This window comes from Budorcas taxicolor, chromosome 3, assembly GCF_023091745.1.
Source record: "Budorcas taxicolor isolate Tak-1 chromosome 3, Takin1.1, whole genome shotgun sequence".
Lineage (NCBI taxonomy): Eukaryota > Metazoa > Chordata > Mammalia > Artiodactyla > Bovidae > Budorcas > Budorcas taxicolor.
This window is the reverse complement of record NC_068912.1, coordinates 81,931,591-81,953,834: the sequence shown is the minus strand read 5'-3', so window position 1 is coordinate 81,953,834 and position 22,244 is coordinate 81,931,591. Positions and strand designations below refer to the sequence as shown.

Below are 22,244 nucleotides of genomic sequence, written 5' to 3'. Positions count from 1 at the left end.
AGATTTGAAGCAAGTTCTGGAGCGAGGGATCAAGGTGGCAGAATAAAAGGACTTGGAGTTTACCTCTTCCCACAAATGTATCAAAAATACATCTACACGTGGAGTAATTCTCACACATTACCTACTAGACACTAACAAATCTCATATAGAATCAAAGCTACCAGAAGGCTCACCATGTACAGGTAGGGTGAAAATAAAAGGAATCAGAATGAGACAGAGCTATACCCCTGGGAGGGATCTGTGAAAGAGAAAAGATTCCTTCACCCTGGGAACCCCCTTCACCAACTGGGAGATCAGCTGGGCAGAAGGGGAGATTCAGAGGCTTGGCGGAGAGTCAGCAGCTGGCTTGGAGCAGGCAGAACAGATTGAGACCAGCACTAATGGTCCTGGCCACCTCGCTGCATCCCCCAGCCTGAGAGTTGCATCTGTGGGTGTGCACAGTGGCTCAGTGGTGAAACTCAGACTTCAGCAGACAGACCTGGGTATGTATAGGACCACAGTTGGCTATGTGGAAACAGCTCGAAGGGGCTAGAGTGTTGTCCAGGCTGCAACTGGGAGCGTGCACAGAGCAAAGCCTGAGTCCACTGTAGAAGTTTGCTGTTATGCAAGCAAAGGGAGGGGCAGGGGCTGTATCCTAGCAGCCTCACTCTCCAGTGACTTCACAGTGGGTGCAGCTCTGCCTCCACAAGTTCTTGGAGCATGTAAGCTCTGCAGTTGCCCACATGCAGAGGCAGAGCTGAAATCTGAGCTGACCCCCAGGACTGCTTGATTTCAGAAGCTGGGCTGGAATCAGCCTTGTCCTGCGGCTTTGCAACTTTGGTGGATGTATGTTGCCAGGACCTTTATAATCTCAGGTCCTATGGAATGTCTGCATGGATTTACTGGTGCTCCCACAGCTGGGGCAGGTCTGGAGTTAGCAGCTGCAGGTTTTGTGGGTGTACACATGTAGAGATAGTGCTGTGGTCTGCCCTGATTCCCTAGTGAACACATATAGTTGTGTTCAGGAGCATAACTATATGTGACTTCAGTGAAACTGCACAAGGTTCCTACACTGGTGGCTCCATGAACACAGTGCCTGAGGAACATTCAGGTTGACTGCCTGATTCCCAGGCTGAGATGAGGTTGTAGGCAACATTCCATAGATGAGGTTCTATAGAAATGTTGCAGGCCAGAAGAGAGAAGCAAGTCCTGAAAGGGAAAAACTGGCATCTGGGATAATCTACCAAGCAAGAGTATTATTTAGACTAGAAGGAGGAGATAAATTTTTCAGTAAGCAAAAGCTAAAAGAATACTAAATTCTTTTTAGTATTTAGTAATGCTAAACCTATACTAAAAGAAATACTGAAAGTTATTGTATAAATAGAAAGGAAATAATCTACAGAAAAGAGAAAATCACAATCAAATAAGGCAGTATATGTAAAAAAAAATTTTGTGAAAGTGATAATAACCACAATAAACAGCAAAAGGATAAATGTGAAGATGTAAAAAAGGACATCAAAATAAAATGTAGGGGAAGGGAGTAAGAAAATATACATTTTTTTAGAGTGTGTTTGAGCCTATATGACTCCCAGTCTAAAGCAAACAGATACAGTGATAGATTAACATATTTGAAAAATAAGGTAACCACAAATCAAAAGCATTCAGTAGATTCACAGAAAACAAAACCAAGAAAGCTCAAGCATAATGCAAAAGAAAACCATAAAACCACAAAAGGAAAAACAAAAAGAAGAACAAAGAGGAAATGCAAAATCAATTGGAAAAATAAGATTTAAATGAAAATAAATGCGTATTTATCAATAACTTAAATGTCAGTGGACTGAATGCTCCAATCAAAAGACACAGAGTGGCAGTTGGATAATAAAACAAGAGCCTACCATATGCTGCCTGCAAGAAACCCACTAAAGGTGAAGGACACACACAGATCAAAAGTGAGAGGATGGAAAAAGATATTTCATGTAAATGGAAATGACAAGAAATCGGGTAGGTGGCAGTACTGATATCAGACAAAATAGACTTTAAAGGCCATAAAGAAAGATAAAAAACACTATATAATGATAAAAGGATCAATACAAGAAGAGAACATAACACCCATTAACATGTGCACCCAGTATAGAAGTACCTAAATGCATTTAAAAAAAATACAGATATAAAGGGAGAAATTGAGAATATAATAATTGTAGGAGACTTTAACACCCCACTAGGGCTTCCCTAGTGGCTTAGAGGGTAAAGTGTCTGCCTGCAATGCAGGAGACCCGGGTTCAATCCCTGAGTTGGGAAGATCCTTTGGAGAAGGAGACGGCAACCCACTCCAGTACTCTTGCCTGGAAAATCCCATAGACGGAGGAGCCTGGGGGGCTGCAGTCCATGGGGTCGCAAAGAGTCGGACACGACTGAGCGACTTCACTTTAACACCCACTGACATCAATGGACAGATATTTGAGACAGAACTTCAGTAAGACAACAGAGATCCTAAATGACATAAAAGATCAGTTAGACTTAATTGCTATTTTCGTGACCTTGCATCAAAAAAAAAACATTCTTTTCAAATGCACATTGAATATTCTTTAGGCTCGACCACATGCAGGGATACAAAACAAGCCTCAACAAATTTAAGAGGACAGAAATTATTTCAAGCACCTATTCTGATCCATAATACCATGAAACTGGAAGTCAACCACAGAAAGAGAAATGAGAAAAAATCATTACATGGAGATTAAACAACATGCTACAAAGTGGGTCAATAATGAAATCAAAGAGGAAATTTAAAAAGTACCTTGAGACAAATGACAGCCACGCAGACTCTGTTCAGTTTAGTCACTCAGTCGTGTCCAACTCTTTGCGACCTCATGGACTGCAGCACATCAGGCTTCCCAGTCCATCACCAACTCCCAAAGCTTGCTCAAACTCATGTCCATTGAGTTGGTGATGCCATCCAACCATCTCATCCTCTGCCGTCCCCTTCTCCTCCTGCCTTCAATCTTTCCCAGCATCAGGGTCCCTTCAAATGAGTCAGTTCTTTGCATCAGGTGGCCAAAGTATTGAGTTTCAGCTTCAGCATAAGTCCTTCCAATGAATATTCAGGACTGATCTCCTTTAGGATGGACTGGTTGGATCTCCTTGCAGTCCAAGGGACTCTCAAGAGTCTTCTTCAACACCACAGTTCAAAAGCATCAATTCTTCAGCGCTCAGCTTTCCTTATAGAATGCAGCAAAATCTGTAGGATGGAACAAAAGCAGCCCTAAGAGGGGTCAGTTATTCTCAGAGCATCTGCTGCTGCTGCTGCTGCTGCTGCTAAGCGCTTCAGTCGTGTCCGACTCTGTGCGACCCCATGGATGGCAGCCCACCAGGCTCCCCCATCCCTGGGATTCTCCAGGCAAGAACACTGGAGTGGGTTGCCATTCCCTTCTCCAATGCATGAAAGTGAAAAGTGAAAGTGAAGTCACTCAGTCGTTATTTTATATATATTGTACTTTCTTCTTCTAGTAATTTGATATGCCTTAGAGCCATAATTTAATCATTTGAGCTAAACTATTTCATGGTAAGGAAGTAGATTTTTACAAGGAGACTAGGCTACTTATTGTATGTCAAGCCTATATTGTCCTTTTTATTTTTTAATATAACCCCATCAACAAATAATACTATGTCAGGATTTGGTATTGAAGTGTCCAAAAATTTTGTTCTGAGTATGGATACTTCCTGATTTATAGAATCATAATGAGGAAATTCTCCTTATTCAGTAAGAGTTATAGAGTTGTTGGATTGAAAATATTATACCAGCAAATGGTAATTCAGCAAGAAAGTAATAATTCATAATTAATTAATTGGTATAAAAATGTTGAATGTTTCCATTAATGATGGGGATATACACATGTGGTAACATTTTATTTAAAGGATTAATAAAAAACCTAAAGGTATTTTGACTAATTTAGTTTTGACTGATATCTGGAAGTACTCTGAGACAGTGAGGCTATTCAATTAAGGTATTGCCTTTGATGGACAGTGATTCTTTGATATGTTATTGAGTTAATATACCTAGAGCATGACCTAACGTTTTCATATTTGTAAAAACAAGAAAAGAAAGCTTTATGATAACATAGGAAGAATCCATTTATAATCTTACGAGCTGTGTTCTAATTGGTTTGAATATGTCTGTAGAGGATTTTGCCCATAAGGTTTCTGGAACCATAGCTATTTCTTTGGCAGTTTCCTGAATTATATATTATGTAAGTAATCTAATATCTAGTTGAGCTATATTTTGACCCCACCTATTAAATTAGTAGCTATTGTGTCACAAAGAGTAACCAAAGTATCAGTTATAAGTTAGGATTTAGGAAATGGCTTAGGATTGTTTGTTAATCTCATTAATTGAATGGTTTTAATAAACCAACATTTATTTTATGTTAAGCATTCTTTAGGTTACTATACTGGCCTCTCTGGTGACTCAGTGGTAAAGAATCTGCCTGCAAAGCAGAAGCATCAGGAGACACAGGTTCGATCCCTGAGTCAGGAACATTCCCCTGGAGGAGGGCATGATAACCCACTCCAGTATTCTTGCTTGGAGAATCCTGTGGACAGAAGAGCCTGGTGGGCTACAGTCCATACCCAGGGTCGCAAAGAGTCAGACATGACTGAAGCGACTTAGTACACACACACGCAAGTTACTATATACTCTCAGTTTGTCTTACCTTTTCCTACCTTATTTTTTAAATTAAATCCCCTAATTTAGTTTTAGAATTATAGATTATACATTCTATCAATTTATAAAGGCAGAACCTCTTTCAAAGAGCAGTATAACTTCTTTTTTGTTGTTTTTTTCCAACTTTTTATTTTGTATTGATGTAGAGCTGATGAACAATGTTGTGATAGTTTCAGGTGAACAGCAAAGGGACTCAGCCATACATATACATGTATCTGTTCTCCAAACTCCCCTCCCATCCAGGCTGCCACATAACATTGAGCAGAATTCCATGTGAACAGCATGACTTCTTTACTGTTCCTCCTGCCAGTACATTGCCTTTATATCCCCATAACAATAATTTGCTGTTTTATTGAATGTTGATGAACAAATATATGTCTAGTTTGGTTTTTTTTTTCCTTTTTTTACTTCTTTTTTAAAAAAGAATTTCATGGTATAAAATCTTTGTAGAATTCAGAACTGGAAAAATTTTACTTCATTTTCTTTAGATTATGAGAGCGATGTAATGTATTCTGTTTCACCTTTATCTTTGCTAACATGTAGCTAAGAGCCACATTTTGTGCAAAACTTAGGTAGCATACCCTAATCTAGGTTTTCTTATTCCTGTCTTCCTGATCTTCCTTTTTATATATTGTTAATACTTTTATATTAACAATTTATAATGAATAGTTTTCTTCCTTGTTGTATGCCTCCTATTTAACTTAATATGGTAAAAAAAAAAAAAAAAAGATAAGTAAATAGAAGGTTAAACCCATGAACAGACCAAAAAAGAAAAGGATAAAGGGGCACCTTTTTTATTTAGATAAGATTTTATTTAAAAATTTCAGGGAATGCATCTTTAACAAAGACCTTTTAAGATGTTTATGTTCAGTAACAGGTGAACTCTTTATTTTTTTATTTTACTTTACAATACTGTATTGGTTTTGCCATACATTGACATGAATCCACCACGGGTGTACATGCATTCCCAAACATGAACCCCCCTCCCACCTCCCTCCCAATAACATCCCTCTGGGTCATCCCCATGCACCAGCCCCAAGCATGCTGTATCCTGCATCGGACATAGACTGGCGATTCGATTCTTACATGATAGTATACATGTTTCAGTGCTATTCTCCCAAATCATCCCACCCTCTCCCTCTCCCTCTGAGTCCAAAAGTCCGCTATGCACATCTGTGTCTTTTTTGCTGTCTTGCATACAGGGTCGTCATTGCCATCTTTCTAAATTCCATATATATATGTTAGTATACTGTATTGGTGTTTTTCTTTCTGGCTTACTTCACTCTGTATAATCGGCTCCAGTTTCATCCATCTCATCAGAACTGATTCAAATGCATTCTTTTTAACGGCTGAGTAATACTCCATTGTGTATATGTACCACAGCTTTCTTATCCATTCATCTGCTGTTGGACATCTAGGTTATTTCCATGTCCTGGCTATTATAAACAGTGGTGCAATGAACATTGGGGTACATGTGTCTCTTTCAATTCTGGTTTCCTCGGTGTGTATGCCTAGCAGTGGGATTGCTGGGTCATAAGGCAGTTCTATTTGCAATTTTTTAAGGAATCTCCACACTGTTCTCCATAGTGGCTGTACTAGTTTGCATTCCCACCAACAGTGTAGGAGGGTTCCCTTTTCTCCACACCCTCCAGCATTTATTGCTTGCAGATTTTTGGATTGCTGATCAAGTAAAATAGATAACTAAGACTTGGAAAATGGTTAAAATAATACTGGAATCTATTCAGTACTGAAAATTCAGTACTTTAAAATGCAACAATCATTAATCAGTTCAGTCACTCAGTCCTGTCCAACTCTTTGCAACCCCATGGACTGCAGCACGCCAGGCTTCCCTGTCCATCACCAACTCCCGGAGCTTGCTCAGACTCATGTCCATTGAATCAGTGATGCCATCCAACCATCTCATCCTCTGTCATCCCCTTCTTCTCCTGCCTTCAGTCTTTCCCAGCATCAGGGTCTTTTCTAAAGAGTCAGTTCTTTGCATCAGGTGGCCAAAGTATTGGAGTTTCAGCTTCAGCATCAGTCTTTCCAATGAATATTCAGGACTGATTTCCTTTAGGATTGACTGGTTGGATCTCCTTGCAGTCTAAGGGACTCTTTTAAGAGTCTTCTCCAACACCACAGTTCAAAAGCATCAATTCTTTGGCCCTCAGCTTTCTTTATGGTCCAACTCTCACATCCATACATGATTACTGGAAAAAACCATAGCTTTGACTAGATGGACCTTTGTTGGTAAAGTAATGTCTTTGCTTTTTAATATGTTGTCTAGGTTGGTCATAGCTTTTCTTCCAAGGAGCAAGTGTCTTTTAATTTCATGGCTGCAGTCACCATCTGCAGTGATTTTGGAGCCCAAAAAATAGTCTCTCACTGTTTCCATTATTTCCCCATCTATTTGCCATGAAGTGATGGGACCAGATGCCATGATCTTAGGTTTTTGAATGTTGAGTTTTAAGCCAGCTTTTTTTTTTTAAATTTTATTTATTTTAATTGGAGGCTCATTACTTTACAATATTGTATTGCTTTTGCCATACATCAACATAAATCCGCCACAGGTATACACATGTTCCCCATCCTGAACCCTTCTTCATCCCTCCCCATACCGTCCCTCTGGGTCATCCCAGTGCACCAGCCCCAAGCATCCTGTACCCTGCATCGAACCTGGACTGGCGATTCGTTTCTTATATGATATTATACATGTTTCAATGCCTTTCTCCCAAATCATCCCACCCTTTCCCTTTCCCACAGAGTCCAAAAGACTGTTCTATACATCTGTGTCTCTTTCGCTGTCTTGCATACAGGGTTATTGTTACCATCTTTCTAAATTCCATATATATGTGTTAGTATACTGTATTGGTGTTTTTCTTTCTGGCTTACTTCACTCTGTATAATAGGCTCCAGTTTCATCCACCTCATTAGAACTGATTCAAATGTATTCTTTTTAATGGCTGAGTAATACTCCATTGTGTATATGTACCACAGCTTTCTTATCCATTCATCTGTTGATGGACATCTAGGTTGCTTTCATGTCCTGGCTATTATAAACAGTGCTGCGATGAACATTGGGGTACACATATCTCTTTCAATTCTGGTTTCCTCGGTGTGTATGCCTAAACCAGCTTTTTAAACCAACAACAGTCATTATAATTTTTTTAGAATTCTATATTGTGAGATATTTTGATACACATTGGGCTTCCCAGGTAGCTTAGCAGTAAAGAATCTGCCTGAAATGCAGGAGACACAGGCTCAATTCCTTGGTCGAGAAGACCCCTGGAGGAGGAGATGGCAACCTACTCCAATATTCCTGCCTGGAGAATCCCATGGACTGAGGAGCCTGTTGGGCTACAGTCCATAGGGTTGCAAAGAGTCGGAAACAACTGAAGCAACTTAGCTTTCTCTTCCTTCCTTTTTGACACATATTACCTATCAGATATCTCCAGCAACTCTTGGCAGAAAATACAATGTTTATTCCCACTTTCTCTGTGAAGAAATCAAGCCTCAGAGAAGTTAGGTGACTTCCCTTGATCATGTAGCTAGTAAATGGCAAAATTCAGTTACAAACTCAGATCTTCCACCTTCTAGTCCAAGATTTTTCAGTCTGCCATCTGTTATAAAAGGTGACTTTATTCTTGCCAAAGGTTGGAGTCATTAACTATTTTAAAACTTTTTTAAAAGATAAAAATCTATATTGTTCTACTAACTTCAGACTTTTATCTTTTGTCCCCCAAATAAAAAGTTGATCAGTGTTTATGAATTCATTCATTTCCTCAACAATTACATTTTAATGCCTATATAAATTTAGCTTACAATAAAGAGGCACTTAGGTTACAGTTATAAATAAGTCAAAAATTCTACCCTCTTAGATATTCCATGAAGAAGGATGGCTAATTAAATGCAGAATTAATAAAAATCATTTTAAAGGTGTTTTGAAGGAAACAAACCAGTGCTCAAAGTAGAGAAGAGTCGGGTAGTGAAGGAGATTGGGGGACCAGAGCAGCTGTCTCTGCAGAAGTGACGCTTAAGCTTAAACCTGAAGGAGGAGGATAGAGGATACTGAAAAGATGTGACTTTTGCAAGCTGAGAGAACACTACCTCTGAAATCCAACACTGGAAAGGGTTTTATTTTTTCTAGGGTCTGAGAGATCAGAGTAACGAGCACATTAAGACAGGAGATTGGGTTGCATAGAGAGTCAAAGGTTACCTTGTGCAGCATCTTGTAGGCTATGGTAAGAACTAAAGAGTGGACATTAGAAAAGTCTATTTCCAAATGCAGAAAATCTCTTTAGGTCTTAGATTTCATAGTTACTTTTACACTAACTTTAAACTGTGAGAATTTTTCTACATTTCGCTATTCTTGGTGTTCTATATTCACATACTCTTTCAATTATAACCATGATTTCTTTAAGGTTACAGATGAATTCTTTCTGTAACCTTAAAGTTAAGAAAGGAAATTAAGTAACTAACATGACATGAGTTAGCTTTAGAGCAAATTGAGGGTTTTGGGTAAAGGAATTTTTTTTCCTCTTCTATGAACATTATCAGTTAATATGCAACCAAAAAACCATAATTCCATGCTTTTTTATTACTCAGTTCATTGTACTTAAACTTTCCTCTTAAATGTATCAGAGGGACAAGCTAGAAAGTGTAGTATGTCTTCTTAAATCATATGATTTTGTTGTTTGTGTTAGTCACTCAGTCATATCTGACTCTTTGTGACTTCATGAACTATATCCCAGCAGACTCCTTTGTCCATGGAATTCTCCAGGCAGAAATACTGGAGTGGGTTGCCATCCCCTTCTCCAGGATATCCTCCTAACCCAGGGATCAAACCCCAGTCTCCCGCACCACAGGCAGATTTTTACCATCTGAGCCACTAGGGAAGCCCAAATCATAAGATAAACATACTAATAATAAATAATTTAAATTCTATCAAAAGACTAAAACAGAGTGTGCTTTTTTCCATTTCAGGCATGCCCATTTGTCATTGATATCTATGCAGACAAATGCAAGCCAAGAATTAAAGCTGTCCATATGGAAGCATGCAGTGGACAACTTGAGAAGGCCATTTGTAAATCTGTTCTTAACAAAGGCAATGCCAAAGTGATGGATGGCTATGAAAATATAATTATATATACTTATAAGCGTGACACCTGGATAACATCAGTTATTGAAAACAAGGTATCAGTTATGAGGTGATTCTCCTCATAACTGCAATGGTTAATACATTCCATCTTCTTTCTTACCCTATCCTTGCATAGCAATTAAATAACCCCATTACATTAATAGTATCTATAATAATCAGTTTCTTCTCAGGTTTCTAACTCACACTGGGCATGATAATTTTTATGTATTTTTAAAGTATATTTATTTCTGAGATGCTCATTTTTGTGTTTCTTTTGGAGATAGTTTTCTCTTAAAATATGAAAATTAAATATTTGGAGATCTATGAAGATAGAGCATAATCTGGGTGCAAAGTATTTTATTTAGTTTGTTACTAAATGTCTTCACACATACATAGCTATTTTAAACAGCAGAGATCATGTTTTAAAGAAATATAAACAAAGTAAAGAATTTAGCCCAACTTTTTTTTCTTTCATTTTTTAATTGGTGGAAAATTTCTTTACAATGTTATGTTGGTTTCTGCCATACAGCAAAGCAGATCAGTCATAATTGTATATATGTATCTCCCCCTTCCCTCCTGCGCCTCCCTCCCCTCCCCCACCTGACTCCTCTGGGTCATCACAGAGTGCTAGGCTGGGCTCCCTGTGCCATGTAGCAAGTTCCCACTAAGTGTTTTACACATGATAGTGTATATATGTCAATTCTACTTTCTCAATTCGTCCCACCCTCACCTTCTCCCACTGTGTGCACAAGTCCTTTCTCTACTAGGTTCATCAGTACCGTTCTTCTGGATTCCATATATATGCGCTAATATACGATACTTGTTTTTTCTTTTTCTAACTTCACTCTGTATAAGAGGCTCTAGGTTCACCACCTTCCTAGAACTGACTCAAATTCATTCCTTTTTATTAGCCCAGCTTTTTAACCCAAACTTTGCAGTATCAAAACTCCTACAGATTATCATCATGTTATCTAATTAAATATATTCTTCTGTCTAGAATCTGTTTTTATCAAGCCAGTTATTTCTAGCTTTGACCATCTTCTGTGCTATGAATACTATTGATATTGCATGTCAGGAGGATACTCACATAAATCCTTTAAGTCAGAGACATCTAGTTTTCTAAAAACTATATATTTTCATAAATCTCACTCAAGACAGCTCGGTTTTTAGAACTATTGGCTTATTTGTCTTTGTTCCTGGGTGAGATTTACATTATTTTTATGTCTGTCATAAATTTCTTAAAGTGCTTAAGATTTGGCTGAGTACTGAGTCAATGTGAGTGTATATCATGTAACTAACTCTCCTAGTCATAAGACAGGCCACTAGAACATATACCTTGAGACTGCTTTCAAGGAGTTTAGGGGCTAGTTGTAAAGGCAGAATTAATACCCTCAGAAGAGATCAAAGAAAAGCTATATAGTACTGTTTGTATGTGCAATAGGAATTCTGCTGTATCTGTATCTCTTGTAGTTGATGCTAGTTGGGACTGTAGAAGTTGGGGAAGGATTTGTGATTAGGGAGGAAGGGAATTGTGATGTGTAATTTGAGCATGTGGTATAGGATTTGAAGGGTAACTAGGATTTAGATAGGCAGAGGGCTGGCCCTTAGAAGCAGAGGAAACAGTAGAAGGAGAAATATGAGTAAGCATTAATGTGAACTATAAATGACAGAATGGGAATAGCTCCTTTGCAGAAGCAGAGAGCTTTATTTGGAGGAGCATTTGAAAGGTAAATAATACAGGCTGAATGGATCCAGATTGTATATGTTATCTTGAGAACAAGATAGAGGAGTCTAGACTTGAGGAAATAAGATAGGTTCCCCAGCCAGTAGATTGCTATCTTCAAATGGATCATAACACTTTGGAAAGTGATTCCTAAGATCCTGCATGTTTCTGTTTCTGCCCTCTGTGTTTTTTGTTTGTTTTTGATTGTGTGTGTGTGTGTGTGTGTGTGTGTGTGTGTGCGTGTGCGCGCGCGCACATTAGGATTTATTAGGTAGTGGAGGAGAGCCACTACCTTACCTCAGTTCCTCTGCACTTCTGTTACCTTCATTTCTCAACCCTCCATCTCCTCTTTTTCCTCAAGGAAAATTAAATTTTTCCACCAAAATGAGGTAATAACATTTTAAAGTTTAACATGTGCCAAGCACTTTAGCGCATTTGCTTCTCACAACCCAGTGAGGTAAGTACTATCCACATTTTATACACAAGGAAACTGAAGCACAGGGATGTTAAATAACTTGCAAAAGGTCACACAGCTAAGTAATAGAGGAGCTGAGAGATGAATTTAAGTAGTCTATAACGTTGCATTGCCCCTGTGTAGTCATCAGGGAGTAACCGCAGGTTCTTTAACAGGATACCACTTTAATTTGTACATTTCTCTCATTTATCAGCTGCATTCTGTTTTCTCTCCATCCTAGAGGCTGTCTATTATCAATGGTCTGTCATCTCAAATATAACTTCTTCCATGATATTCTGTCTAAACTAACGTTTCTGTGTTTCTGTAGAACCCTGTGAAAATCTCTTATCACAAGACTTGCAAAGTGTTTTGTAATTATCACTTTATTTGTATATATTTAGTAAAGAAAGAACTAGCAACTTACGAAATCTTTTTTTATAGTCAGACAATAAAGTGATTATTCACATCAACAATGAGCTGAGTAGAAACTGTGTGAACAACCGAGGCCTCGACATATTTGCAGTAGAAGTGGCACCAAAATCTACAATGGTAATGCACTGTTTTTTAATTAAAGGCTTTTGTTTTATCAGCTTGAAAAAAATTGCTGTTAGTGCTATGAATAAATTTGTAGGTATGAAGTAAAGTGGAAAATTATTTTGTGTGATATTTGTATTACCATCCTGTACAAGAAGATAGGTGACTGGTTCTAATCCAGTTCTCACTATTTGGTTCAGTGATTATGGGACATTCGCTTAACCTCTCTGCTGCAGTCTCTATAAGTGTAAAATTAATGTGATATCACCAGTTTTAGGTACTTCACAAAGTTAATGTAAAGATAAAGTGATACATGTGAAACAGTATTGAATATTATATAGAACTACAAATAGTAGTAATAGTAATCGGACTTTTGATAATTCAAAATATCTTTGTCCCCATTATTAAGATTTTCTAAGGTAACCTAAAAGAGAAAATGCCTCTGAGTGTTAGATAGCCAACTAAGTCAGGAGCTGAGTAGCTGAAGTTCTGTTAGCAGAACTCTAGGCATCTGATTTAGCTAGGAGTTCAAAGGCAGGGAGAGATCAGTAAACCCTGAAACTAGTCTGCTGCTGCTGCTGCTGCTAAGTCACTTCAGTCGTGTCCGACTCTGTGCGACCCCATAGACGGCAGCCCACCAGGCTCCCCCGTCCCTGGGATTCTCCAGTCAAGAACACTGTCTAGTGAAGGGAAAAGGGAAAAAGCTTTGTGTTTTTACCCTTTTCCTCTCTGTACTGTCTATGAAATCCTAAAACATTCTAGAACAGGATAAAGAGAATTTATTTTTGCTGTTATTCCAGTGAGGATTTTTAAAAATGTTCTAGGCTTAGAGAGGAAGTAATACTTACTTCCCTTTCTGCCACCCCTCTTCACCCACCTTCACAAATCGCAACTATCAGCTACTGTATTACAGTTGAATTAGGGTGGATTATTCTGTTGGAAATCAGATTGTAGATTGCAGGCCCTTGCTAAGGACAAATATTAAAGAATTTTATCTGCACAGAGATATTTTTAATATAGGTTCTAGAAATGTCCTATTGAAAAATTAGCCCAAAATTATAGTGTATAAAAGGAAAGTAAAGGCTTTCTGTGTTTATGTGCAGGTTTGTCAACATGTAATGCCACTGAATGAACGACAAGAATGGATATATTATTGTGTGTATTCCCTTATATCTTAAACAATATTTTTAAGAAATTACTGTGCTTGAGACTGTCAAACTAAGAATTATTTCAAGTTTGGTTTGTTATTTGTTGATCACTACATGTAATCAGTTTAACTGATGTACATAATAATCTCTTTAATTTGTATGCATTTGGATTTCATGTCCTTATTATATACTGTATCATTAAAATAGAAATAATTTTTAATATGTGGCCTTCTTATTAATTTAATGGGATACTTGGCATATTTCATTTGTGACTAATAATTTGAAATTAAATTACAGGTAAACTTTTAAAAAGTAACACTCAATGAATTCTATAAAATCCTATACACTCTTGATGTATTCATCAAAAAAAATCCTGAAATAAAATATAAATGGCTCAGTTGCAGCCAGTGCCTTGTGCTTTATCCCTGTACTCCGGCCTGTCCAAGGAGCCCAGTGGATCCAGGACTCCCAAACTCACCGTACAGTTACAGGCATGTGACTGTGAGAGGACCGGGGAGCTCCAGGGCCCCCTTTCCTTCCTGCTGCTTCTGAGTGGCTGGTGACCCACAGCCCCTTCACCACTTGCTTCTTCACCAGCAGCCTCTATCTCCTGCTGCACCTCTTCACAGCCTTGAGCATGTGCCCTCCCACAGGGCTCTACCAGTGCTAAAGCCCCAGGTCCAAGTTTCTGCTGTTGGTTGCGGCAGTCCCAGTGTGTCTGAGAACAACATTTGGACGTTATGTTTACTTCTAATGAGATCACTGTCTTAATGTACAAGAGCACAAGCAGATACGACTGATGGGACTGGTCAATGTGATTTGACCTTTGAGAAAACTAGAAAGTGTAACCCTGCAGGAGATCACAGATCCAGAAATAATTTCCCTAATGAGAAGACCTCTACCCTCAGGAAAGCTGGGGCAGAGTGCCTGAGCCACAATCTCACAGTCTTTCTTGATGTCAAAAGCCATGCAAATACTGCTACTGGTGTACTAAAGAAAATGTGTATGGAATTTCTTCAACTAACAATAATAGCATCATTTGCTTTTTCTTGCCAGAAGTTATCTATAAGGTGAAACAAACAGATAACAGTGTAGTTATGGCTATTAACTCACAGACCTTGGAACCTTAGCCATGCAAGAGATGGGACTCTGATACTCTGTGGACACAATGCATGTTTGTGGTAATGGACATTTCATTTGTCTGAAGCAAATGTAATATCTTTACAGTATCTGTGTGGAATTTCAGGTTTCCTCCTACAAAAGAATTTTGTATCCCCAGACCACTTGAAGAAGTGGTCAACTTAAAGGCATTCATGTTGTTGCTTGGACTGTTAATACCTTTGATGAAAAAAGTTACCATGAGTTTCATCTTGGTTCCATCTCTGACCCTGACACTGTGTTGAAAGACTGCACATCATTTCTAGGCACCCCGAAACCCCCTGTCCAAGGAAACGTGTACAGGAGCTGCCTGCTGGTCTCATGCAGGGATATTAAAATACCCCTTGTGCTAGCCCACACCCTGGGAGATCAGGTGGCTCACATAAGGGATTGTCAGTAATTGCATTTTTACCCGAACCAAAGCAAAACTCTGTGTTGCCAACATGCTGCATGGAATGGCTGAGTTCAGCCCTTGCTCTTGAAAATCTGGGTCTGCAAACAGGCACAATAGCTCCTACCCTGACCTAGGTGAGGCATACATCTTAACTCAGTGAGGATAAACACATTGAGTTTTGAAATTTGGAGGTACAGATGCAAATACATGAGAAATGCACCATCACTCAGAGCTGACATTTTAAAACTTGCCACACTTTTGTAACTTACTTATTTCAAATATTGTGTTCAGCTATGTTATCAGTGTATTGTGGCTGTCAAACTTGTGACAAACTTTAAATCACACACTAAAAATCACTGAAAGGAAAAAATGTGAATGCAGAAATAGCCATTATATACTGTAGTTTTCCAATGAAAATCTAATTAAAGCAAAATTTGGAGAAATTCCTTTTGTATTAAAGAAGTCAAAATCTAATCATAACAGTAGGAATATTTTGTTCTGATGGTGAATTTTTTAGTGGATTTACTTGTGAATTATTTTTAATGAAATTATTTTGAAATAATAGGCATTAAATCTGAAGAACATTTAATGAAGTAGTACAGTGCATGAAAAACTATATTAAGCAGTTAAAAACTGTGTAGCCATATCTGTAACAGAATACTTGGCTAGTAAATGTCAACTTTTGAAATATGAATACCAGTGTATTATTTTTACCCAGCACATGCTAGCACATAGTTTAAATGTCACTTGGATTTTTGGCCCTTCATTGGATGTCTGTAAAATGGGTTGTCATTATGTAGCAGTTTGAGTTCTTCAAGTGATATCTTAAAAAGTAATGCAGGACTTCGTTGGCAGGCTAGGGTTTAAGACTCCATGCTTCCCCTGCAAGGAGCATAGGTTCAATCCCTGGTTGGAGGAACTAAGATCCTGCATGCCGCAGGGCATGGCCAAAAAAATAAGGAGTACAATTCAAAAAACATTTTATTAATTGCCAAATGCCTTATAAGTCAAATAAATGTGGCCCTATATTCTGTTTCACAAAGTGTTGAGTTGCAGGAAATAAATTGTCCGGCTGTGCTACCAAAAGTATGTAATAAAGTTGCTATCTTTGCTCCCAGTTTTAAAAAGACTTTTTATAACAGTATGATAGCTACCATTGGAATATGGAGGCCCAGGAAAGAATACTGAGCACTTAAACATTATCTTCCACCACTGTTACCACTTAGACATACCAAGTCTTTCACTCTTATGGGGGGGCGGGGGGCAGGAAATCCAGCTATCTTATGGTTCCATCTTCAATTACTCAGTTGAAAGGTATTTTGTTTCAAGTTAATCTTTCTTCCAAGTGAATGAAAATCCAAGGGCATCAGCTAGTTAATGAATGTAACTATTCCATTTTGGGAAGTAAATGGTTTTTTGAAAGGATTACTTCAGTACTGTGGTACTAGAATATCCAGAAAAGTTTAATTCAAGTCCTGAAATACCAGACTCACAGGTTGATAGTGATTCTTTATGCAACCAAAATATTGTTGATTAACATGTAAGAATGTTTTCTTTAAAGGTGCTGCCTTTTTTGAGGGTAGTTTTGTACAGATTGACTATTATTTTTAGAGGTAACTTTGCATGTTGTTTAATTTTAAAATCACAAGGATTCAACTTATGAAAAAGACCATCTAATTACCCCCGTCTCTCCTTTGCTGTCAGTCCCATCCCTGGCTATCTCCATAGTATCTACATTAAAGCTCTCCATGATGAATTTTATCTACAAACACTTCCTCAAAATTGGCTTTCTTTCCCATTATTATTTATACATGTTCTCGACTTTTCATCTCTAAGAAAGCTCTCCTTCCCCATCTATCTCTATCATTATTCTGTCCTCCCCTTCACGCGGAAATGACTTGAAAGAATTGTCTGTATTCACTTTCTTAACTCCCATTAATTCTCTACTAGTGATTGTTCCACCAGGGACATCAGTAGTAACTTTCTTATTAAATCCAGTGGATATTTTTAAGTCTTCTTTCCAGTGTTAAGACATAGTTGATCTCTCTGACACCATGCCCTCCAGATTTTCTTCCAACCTCTGACCATTCCTTTTCAAGCTTCTTTCTGACCATACTTCTGTACCTTCCCCCAAATTCCACATCCTCTCTTAACTCATTGTAATTCCTTCCTACTCCAAAATTCTACAGTTCCAATATTTTAAAACCAAATTAGTGTTAAATATCAAATGTTGCCCTAAGTAATTCTTAAATTACTATATTTAATAATTTATTGATTTTCCATTACATTCGTAGTGACCTATTTTTTTAAGCCAGTGACCTTTTTTAAGATCTATTTTTGGTATAGGTTAAATATGAAGCAGAAACTTAATACACCACACTGATCATATTTTGGATATAATCCAGGAAAGTGGAAATGTATTTCTGATTTTGACCACCAGAGGGTGAGCATATTATTTCCTTATTCATTAGTATACACATATGCCAGAGAGAGAGATACAGAGACAGAAGCTGACTGATAATGTTTCTCAGCAATGGGTTAAATCCTTTATGACTTCTAAGATTGCTTTGGGGAAATCAATTGTATCATATATGTACACACCCATTCTTTTTAGAGAACAGATAAAAAATTATTCCTAGTTTGTAAACAGGATGCTAAATCTTCAGCTGTTTCACTTCTTCATGAAATTACAGTATAAGGACATAAAGAGATAGCCCTGCTAGCTTTACATGGGATTATAAAGCTTATCTTTGCTACAGGCTAGTTTACTTTCTGGAAAAAATAAGAACTAAATAAGGATTTGAATAAAAAAGAGGCAAATAACAGAATTGATTTAGGGAAGGTAGATGAGATTCATGCAGAGACACAATTTAGGGGCCAGGAACTAGGAATGGTTGCTGCAAATCTAAAGAGTAAAGGGTTTTGATTGAAGCATATACATATTAACTATGGTTAATTATTATCTAAGGAAGAAGAATAGACATTCTCAATCCTTACGAATAATTCATAAGCTGCATATATTTGTGATATTTGACCCTGTTGATTTGTACTTTAAAAAAAAGTTACTCTTTTTTTTTTTCATTTAAAAAATCCTACGACAAATTGTATAGGGATCACTGGAAAAAAGAAAGTGTGCTGAAAACTAGTTAGATCAACTTATGGGAGGGAAAAGATTTATTTAAGAGTAAAATTAATAATGTCGAAAGGTTTCCATGTTTCTGAGTTTGTTATATCTGTAGTGAAAACAATGTGTTTAACACCATGCACTGAATTTTGCTATGTTCTATTATGTTGCTTTTTTCCTATAGTTCAATACAACTAATGTTTTATCAAAAATTTATCATTAGTCTTTTTCAACCGGTGGCTTCATTTTTTTTCTTGTTAAGTAATTAAATTTTAACTAGTTAAATGTCATTTCTAATTTAATAATGAAAGCAACAAGAAAAATGTAACCAAATTTACTTAAAGATTTGGATAGCAAAGTTTTCTATTCTACAAAGAGAAAAGGTGGGTAAGTGGCTATATGTAGCTCCAACTCTGATTAAATACATTCTCTGTCACCCTGCTTATTTAACTTATATGCAGAGAACATCATGAGAAACGCTGGACTGGAAGAAACACAAGCTGGAATCAAGATTGCCGGGAGAAATATCAATAACCTCAGATATGCAGATGACACCACCCTTATGGCAGAAAGTGAAGAGGAGCTAAAAAGCCTCTTGATGAAAGTGAAAGAGGAGAGTGAAAAAGTTGGCTTAAAGCTCAACATTCAGAAAACAAAGATCATGGCATCTGATCCCATCACTTCATGGGAAATAGATGGGGAAACAGTAGAAACAGTGTCAGACTTTATGTTTTTGGGCTCCAAAATCACTGCAGATGGTGATTGCAGCCATGAAATTAAAAGACGCTTACTCCTCGGAAGAAAAGTTATGACCAACCTAGATAGTATATTCAAAAGCAGAGACATTACTTTGCCGACTAAGGTCTGTCTAGTCAAGGCTATGGTTTTTCCTATGGTCATGTATGGATGTGAGAGTTGGTCTGTGAAGAAGGCTGAGCACTGAAGAATTGATGCGTTTGAACTGTGGTGTTGGAGAAGACTCTTGAGAGTCCCTTGGACTGCAAGGAGATCCAACCAGTCCATTCTGAAGGAAATCAACCCTGGAATTTCTTTGGAAGGAATGATGCTAAAGCTGAAACTCCAGTACTTTGGCCACCTCATGCGAAGAGTTGACTCATTGGAAAAGACTCTGATGTTGGGAGGGATTGGGGGCAGGAGGAGAAGGGGACAACCCAGGATGAGATGGCTAGATGGCATCACGGACTCAATGGACGTGAGTCTGAGTGAACTCCGGGAGATGGTGATGGACAGGGAGGCCTGGCATGCTGTGATTCATGGGGTTGCAAAGAGTCGGACACAACTGAGCAACTGAACTGAACTGAAAAGCTTACAAAGAAAGAATCAGAAATACTCTTAACAAAAATTTATTTAATTTTTGATACAGGCCAAGCTCTTTATCTTTGAGAGATAGTTTGTATAGAGAAGTATCCTAAGTTCTTCCCACAGTGCAATTCTATCTTCTTCAAGTAGTGCATCTTATATTTGTACATAAGGAAGTGTTTAGTAAAACTGGATGGCCAACTGTTTTCCTATCCTGAAGCACTTAAAATAGGAAGAATATACTTGAGGTCAAAATCTTACAGATCCTAATAACATGAACACACTTGTAAACTCTGGTTCATCCATAATTAGATTATTTCAGCTTTTCTCCACCCAACTCTTTAATCTCCTCCCTCCTACACAAGACCTACACCATCATTTGAAGTACTCAGGAACCAATGGGGAATTACAATGATTTCAGCATTTAATCAACCCACCTGTATTACTAGATATCTGGAGGGTCATCCTTGAACAGTCAATTCAGGGAGATCCACCCATGTGCCAGGACCCAACTTAACCATAAAATCTACATCAAAGACAAACAGATATCCTAAGCCAGTGTATCCCAAAGGAATTGTGTAGTGATCTCATTAATACAAAGATGTGAAACAAAGCCTGTGAATATGTGTTTCTAATAAGCTTTTGGTGATACGAGTACTTCTGGACTGTGGAACATTTTAAATAGCAAATATCCAGGGCTAGGCAATATTCAGAATTCTACAGCTGCATTCCTCCCAAATTTTCCCATGGTTTATTCCCAGCCTACTTATTCTCTTCTCCATGACCCACTTTTATATGACAGTTCACCCAAACTCCCCTTTTAATAACTATTGGTACAGTCATGCAGTTTGCCACATTGTCTATCTCTCCAGTCACCTCAGATCCACCCATGTACCAGGACCCACCTTAGTGGAGATTACTTCTTGTAATCTTTGGCCTCTGGAATCCCTTCCTTCATTTTGACATCACCTCCAGAGTTTCTTATCTAGATAATAAGAGTGTGAGAAAGAATGAAGTACCAAAAGGGAGTTTAAGATAGGAAAGGTGTCTTTGGGGAATCTGAAATCCATCTGAGAGTTACCAGATAATTAAACCTAAAATGTTATCAACGCAAGCTTACAAGTGTAAGTCAAGTGATCAATCTGTGCTTAGGAGTTCAGAGAGAAGAGAAAGTAATCCCAGTAGACTAAAGTAGGGGAGTTTTACAGGAAATAGGAAAGAGAAACTACTTTAAAATTTGTACAAGGACTAGATTGGTGAAATGGTATGGGGATAACATTTAAGGAGAGGGAATAATGTAAGCAAAGGTGCAAGGGTAGAAAAGTTTAAGTAAAGGATATGAGGAGATCAGTGAGTACACCCATCAGAGAAACACAAATGGTTGATATGAAGTTCCTGGATGGCAAGTTAAAAAAATTATTTCTATTCATTGGGGATGGAAGGCATTGAGGTTATAGATGGGAGTGAAATGACTAGGATGACCCTACTTCCCACTGTGCCTACCACAGTTCTAGTTTATACCACCCAGCAGGAGTAATTATAACAATTATTAATATCCTCCTTTTCATCGTTCAAAGTTACCCAGTTTGAACAACAAATTATACAGTCACCCCAAACATAATGAAATTAGTATTTCACTCCAATGGATTAGAACACTGGTATGCAGCATGTGGTCCCAAGATGTGTGATTCACAAATGGAGAGGAAAAAAAAAATACATAATACATTTCTAAAAATATACATAGACGTTAAAAAGACCAACATAAAATGGTTAGAAGTATGGTACATTCCCCAAAATTTAAAAATAGTATTTTAAAATTTCTTTTAGAAACAATTGGTAAGCATTCAATATTTTATACATATTCTTAACTTTATTCTTTATTTTACAATTTACCTTAAATTCAAGGCCATCTTAAATTCAATTATCTGTATGAGGTTAGTGTCAGCATATAATATAAATAGTGCCAGTTACAGAATATCAGCATTGTAACCTTTTTGGTAATTACAGATATAAATATGCAGCATTACTAAAAAGTACATATCTCTGTCTTTTATAAACATCTGTTGCAAAAATTGTTTGGATTTATCTTCTTAAGAAGAATTGTTTTCTTCCTAGCAAAGCAGTAACAATTTTGGAAAGTCAGGTAGACTGGTGACCAGTATACAAGAACTTATTAATACAATTAGCAAGTATCTAGCACACATATTATTTACAATACAGAAGTGGTAGACATGATCTCTGTCTTCAGGAGAAGAAAGAGCTGAGGAAATGAATTACATGTTATCTTATTAAGAGTAATATTAAATCTTAAATTAGTATACACTGATCATTAAGCATAAACTAGTGGTGAGGTAGGGTATGGGAACTGAAGAGGGAAGGGAAGACATGCTCAATCTGAGGGGAGAAGGGCAATAAGATTCTCTTGGAGGCTCGAAGGAATGAAAGAAGTGTGGTTTGAAGCCAAGTAGTGCTTTGATTTGTTTTCAGTCATGCAATGTAATATTTTTAAAATTAAATAACGGGAAAAGGCACCTTTTAATAACTATTAAAGGAAAT

At 37.6% G+C, this 22,244-nt stretch overlaps 1 protein-coding gene and 1 pseudogene across 1 annotated transcript in view; both read left to right on the top strand.

Moving 5' to 3' along the window:
* EFCAB7 (EF-hand calcium binding domain 7) overlaps positions 1-13,753 on the top strand; it is a 56,881-nt gene extending 43,128 nt beyond the window's left edge. Inside the window, exons 11-13 of the mRNA XM_052637855.1 lie at positions 9,680-9,889; positions 12,452-12,559; positions 13,648-13,753. Coding sequence (XP_052493815.1) covers positions 9,680-9,889; positions 12,452-12,559; positions 13,648-13,722 — 393 coding nt within the window. The 3' untranslated portion in view covers positions 13,723-13,753. The remainder of the gene's footprint in view (positions 1-9,679; positions 9,890-12,451; positions 12,560-13,647) is intronic.
* Positions 13,754-14,081: 328 nt separating this feature from the next.
* LOC128045587 (glycerophosphodiester phosphodiesterase 1-like) lies at positions 14,082-15,250 on the top strand (annotated as a pseudogene).
* The last annotated feature ends 6,994 nt before the right edge of the window (positions 15,251-22,244 follow it).